The 5,000-nt window shown below is 66.4% G+C and overlaps 1 protein-coding gene across 1 annotated transcript; it reads left to right on the top strand.

Annotated features, from left to right (window-relative positions):
• Window positions 1-581: 581 nt before the first annotated feature.
• On the top strand, window positions 582-4,995 carry LOC137848827 (calcium/calmodulin-dependent protein kinase type II subunit beta-like; the record flags this gene model as incomplete). Its single annotated transcript, XM_068668327.1, is given in 9 exon segments — window positions 582-641; window positions 1,026-1,080; window positions 1,196-1,261; window positions 3,306-3,354; window positions 3,356-3,379; window positions 3,633-3,713; window positions 3,715-3,736; window positions 3,817-3,900; window positions 4,922-4,995. Coding segments are annotated over 9 exon segments (515 nt in total), but the record flags the coding sequence as incomplete, so codon positions are not given.
• Between the last annotated feature and the right edge of the window lie 5 nt (window positions 4,996-5,000).

Here is a 5,000-nt window from a genome sequence, read left to right as displayed (position 1 = left end):
AAGGGGCGGGGGGATCGTGGGCTGGATGTGAGTGTGCACGCGTGTGCAGGTGCGTGAGCAGGGGCACACACACGTGCACACAGCACAGTTGTGCACACACGTGCACGTGGGTACCGTTGTGCACACCCAGGTAGAGTTGTGCACACACACGTGCACCCGCACACGTAGGTGCCTGCACACACGTGCACAACCACACGCGTGCACCAGCACACGCGTCCCGCACGGCACGCACACAGCCAGGCATGCACACGAGTGTGTGCACCCCCCACATGTGCACAGCTCCGTGTGTGCACAACCGCACGCGTGTGCACAAGCACGGAGACGCAGCCGTGTAAATCCGCCGCTTGCACACGCGTGTGCACAGCCACAGCCACCTGCAGGGAGCGGGTCGGGAACCTGGGGGTGCCTGAGGCTGGAGCGGGCACCGGGACGGACAGGGACAGGGACAGGGACAGGGACAGGGACAGGATGGGGGCGGGATGGGGGCGGGATGGGGTCAGGGATGGGGACATGGGGACAGGGACGGGGTCAGGGTGGGGGCGGGGACCCGTCCGTGCCCCCCTGAGCCCCCCTGTCCCCAGACCACCAGAAGCTGGAGCGGGAGGCGCGCATCTGCCGTCTGCTGAAGCACTCCAACATCGGTGAGTGGGGACGGGGGGGGTGGCACCTTGGGGACAGCTGGGGACAGCAGGGCAGCACCGGGGGGACGCTGGGGGGGGGTACCTGGGGGGTGCCTGGGGACATCTGGGGACACCTGGGGACACTGGGTGGCACCCGTGGGTGCCTGGGGACGGCCGAGGTGCTGCCGGGTGGCACCTGGGGACACAGCGGGTGGCACCTGGGGGGGTGCTGGGGGACGTTTGGGGACCCCTTGAGACACCCGAGGACTTTGGGTGGCACCCGGGGGTGCGCCGGGTGGCGCCTGGGGACATCTGAGGTCCTGTGGGTGGCAGCGGGGCCGCGCTGGGGGGGACACCCGGGTGCCACCTGGGGCCCCCCCCCTCAGCGCGTCCCCGTCCCCGCAGTGCGGCTCCACGACAGCATCTCGGAGGAGGGCTTCCACTACCTCGTCTTCGACCTGTGAGTGGGGGGGTCCCTGGGGGGGGGGTGTCCCCAAGGGGGGGTGTCCCCAAGGGGGGGTGTCCCCATGGGGGGGTGTCCCCGGGGGGCGCATGGTGACAACGCTGCCTTGCAGGGTGACCGGCGGGGAGCTGTTCGAGGACATCGTGGCGCGGGAGTATTACAGCGAGGCGGACGCCAGGTGAGCCCCGCGCCCCCCCGGCCCCCCCGGGCGCTGCGGGGGGGGGGCAGCTCCAGCAGGGGGGGGGCACCCCGCTTTTTTAGGGGGGGGGAACAGTGTGCCCGTGACCCCCCCCCCCCCACTTTCCCATACCCCCCCCCCCCACAACAACCCCGGCTCCATTCTGCTTCTGGGTTCCCGCCGCCCCCCCCCCCTTTCTCTCCCCACCCCCCCCCCGTGTCCCCCCCCCCCCCCCGGGGGCCCCCCCCGTGCCGGTGCCGTGCCCCAGCGCCCTGTGTGCCCGCCGTGTGCCCGTCCCCGTGGTCTCTGGGCTTTCACAACATTGTTTCTCCCCCTCTCTCGTTCCCCCCCATCTCCCCCCCCCCAAACCCGTACCCCCTTCCCCGTGCTCCCCCCCATGTCCCCCCCCCCCTCCGTCCCTTCCACCCCCCCCCCCTCTGTCTCCCATCACGCGTCGCTCGGGCTCTGTGCGTGTCCGTGTGTCCGTCCGTGTGTCCGTCTGTCCCACCGCTACCCCTCCGCTCGCTGTCCCCCCCCCCGGCCCCCCCCCGGCACCCCCTTCCCTGTGTTTTGCCTCTTTGCCCCCCCCCCAAAACCTACCCCAATGCCCCATAACCTGCCCCAATGCCCCATAACCTGCCCCAATACCCCATAACCTGTCCTCCTGCTTCCTGACCTGCCCCGTGTCCCTCACCTGCCCCATACCCTACAACCTGCCCCATACCCTATAAACTACGCTCCTGCTTCCTAACCTGTCCCATACCCTAAAACCTGCCCTATACCCCATAACCTGCCCTTTACCCATAACCTGTCCTATACCCCATAACCTGTCCCATGCCCTATAACCTGCCTCTCCTGCTTCCTAACCTATCCCATACCCTATAACCCATACCCTATGACCCATCCCACACCCTATAACCCCATCCCATACCCTATATATACCCTTGTTCCCATACCCTATAACCTGCTCTCCTGCTTCCTAATCCATCCCATACCCTATAACCCTTCCCATACCCTATGACCCATCCCATACCCTATACCCTGTCCCATACCCTATGCCCTGCTCTTCTGCTTCCTAACCCATCCTATACCCTTTAACCTACACCCTATAACCCATCCCACACCCTATAAACCCATCCCACACCATATAACCCCATCCCACACCCTATACCCCATACCCCATCCCATGCCCTACAACCTGCTCTCCTGTTCCTAACCCATCCTACACCCTATAACCCGTACCCTATGACCCACCCCACACCCTGTACCCCATCCCACGCCCTATAACCCCATCCCACCCCCTATAACCCCCCCCCCGTCCCCCCCCCGCCGCCCCCCCGCCCCCCGTTTTGTTTTGCAGTCACTGTGTCCATGAGCTATTAGCACGCGTTTCTCACACCCATCACTTTGCCTTTGTGCCAGGCAGCTGCAGGTCAGTATAACCGGGGGGGGGGGGCCCCGGGGGGGGCCGTGCCCCCCACCCAGCACCCACCGGAGCCTCGCGCTCCCCTCACCGCCCCCCCCTGCTTGGGGGGCTTCCCCCTCCTTTTTCTACCCCCCCCCCTCTTCCTCCTTCTCCTCCTCCTCACTTTTTTTGCCCCCCCCCCCCCTCCCCGATTTGGGGATGTCACCCCCCCCCCCCAAGCCCCCCCTGGGGGGGGGTCCCCATTCACCCCCATTTCAGCCTCTCATCTCCCGCTCCTCCCCTCTCTTGTCTCGTCTCATCCCCCCCCCCTCCGCACCCCTGTCAGTCCTGTCTGGGGGGGGCAGCCCTTAAATTTGGAGGGGGGGGCTTGGGAAGGGGGGGGGATCCCACCCAGCACTCCCAGCACCCCCCCCCATGCAGGGTGCAGCGGGGGAGCACCCATGGGAGTAGTGCTGGTGGGGGGGGGGTGCCTGTAAGGAGGGGGTGGGGGTCCCCACTTTGGGTGCCCCCCCCATGTAAAACACCCAGGGCCGGGGGTCGGGCGCTGGATCAGCCGCCGGGGGGGCCACCGGGGGGGGGGCAACGGCGCCCCCTGACCCGCGGGGTGTTTGCACGCAGCCACTGCATCCAGCAGATCCTGGAGGCCGTCCTGCACTGCCACCAGATGGGGGGTCGTCCACAGGGACCTCAAGGTGAGCGCCCCCCCCCCCCCACATCCCTCTGAGGCCTTCTGGCTGCTGGGGGGGGGGGCATTTATTTTTTTTTGGGGGGGGGGGGGGGGCAGCCAGCATGCACCCACCCCCCCCCTCCTGCACCCTTTCACCTTCCCAGAGGTGCTGCCTATGGGGTGTGTGTGTGTGGGGGGGGGGCTGTGGGGTGATGTGGGGGCCATTTCATGTGTGTGTGTGCCCCCCCCCCCCCATATTATGTGCCCCCCCCCCGCAGCCAGAGAACCTGCTCCTGGCCAGCAAGTGCAAGGGGGCGGCGGTGAAGCTGGCCGACTTCGGCCTCGCCATCGAGGTGCAGGGGCGACCAGCAGGCCTGGTTCGGTGAGTGGGAGCCCCCCCACCCCGCACGGCCCCCCCCCGGCCCCCCCCCCGGCACTCAGCCCCTGCCCCTCTCCCCCCAGGCTTTGCCGGCACGCCCGGCTACCTGTCCCCCGAGGTCCTGCGCAAGGAGGCCTACGGCAAACCCGTGGACATCTGGGCCTGTGGTAAGAGGGGTCCCGAGACCCCCACATCTGGTACTGGGCCCCCCAAACCTGGTTCTGAGCCCCCCCACCTGGTACTGGGCCCCCCCGCCTGGCCCCGGCCCCCCCCGTCTTGTCCCGTCTTGTCCCCGTCCATCTCTGTCCCCGTTCCCCACATCCAGCCCCGGGCCTATTCCCCCCGTCCTGCCCGGCCTCTGCCTCCGGCCCGGCCCTGGCCTGGCCTCTCCCAGTTCCATACTGGTCCATCCATTCCTCTCCCAGTCCCTATACTAGTTCCTTCCCCATTCCTATCCCAGTCCCATCCCAGTCCCCATACTGGTCCCATCCATTCCTCTCCAGTCCACATACTGATCCCGTCCCTGTTCTTCTCCTGGTTCCCATACTGGTCCCATTCCTGTTCCTCTCCCAGTCCCCGTACTGGTCCCATTCATTCCTCTCCCAGTTCCCATACTGGTCCTATCCATTCCTCTCCCAGTCCCACCCCAGTCCCCATACTGGGCCCATCCATTCGTCTCCAGTCCCTATACTAGTTCCTTCCCCATTCTCTCCCAGTCCCATCCCAATCCCCATACTGGTCCATCAATTCCTCTCCCAGTCCACATACTGATCCCGTCCCTGTTCTCCTAGTTCCCATACTGGTCCCATTCCTGTTCCTCTCCCAGTCCCCTTCCTGGTCCCATCCATTCCTCTCCCAGTCCTCATACCGGTCCCATTCTTGTTCTTCTCCCAGTCCCCATACTGGTCCCATCCATTCCTCTCCCAGTCCATCCCAGTCCCCATACTGGTCCCATTCTTGTTCTTCTCCCAGTTCCCATACTGGTCCCATCCATTCCTCTCCTAGTTCCCATACTGGTCCCATCCATTCCTCTCCCAGTCCCCATCCTGGTCCCACCCATTCCTCCCCATCCCACCCCAGTCCTCCCCCTGGGCCCACCCGGAGCCGCCCACACCCCGCTCGGTTGGGCCCCCCTGGGTGCAGCGGGGCGGTTTGGGGTGCGCCCTGACCCGTGCCCCCCCCGTGCAGGGGTCATCCTGTACATCCTGCTGGTGGGCTACCCCCCGTTCTGGGACGAGGACCAGCACAAACTCTACCAACAGATCAA

The sequence above is a fragment of the Anas acuta genome, unplaced genomic scaffold, assembly GCF_963932015.1.
Source record: "Anas acuta unplaced genomic scaffold, bAnaAcu1.1 SCAFFOLD_438, whole genome shotgun sequence".
Lineage (NCBI taxonomy): Eukaryota > Metazoa > Chordata > Aves > Anseriformes > Anatidae > Anas > Anas acuta.
Note: the sequence above shows the minus strand (reverse complement) of the source record. Positions and strands in the feature narration are given on the sequence as shown.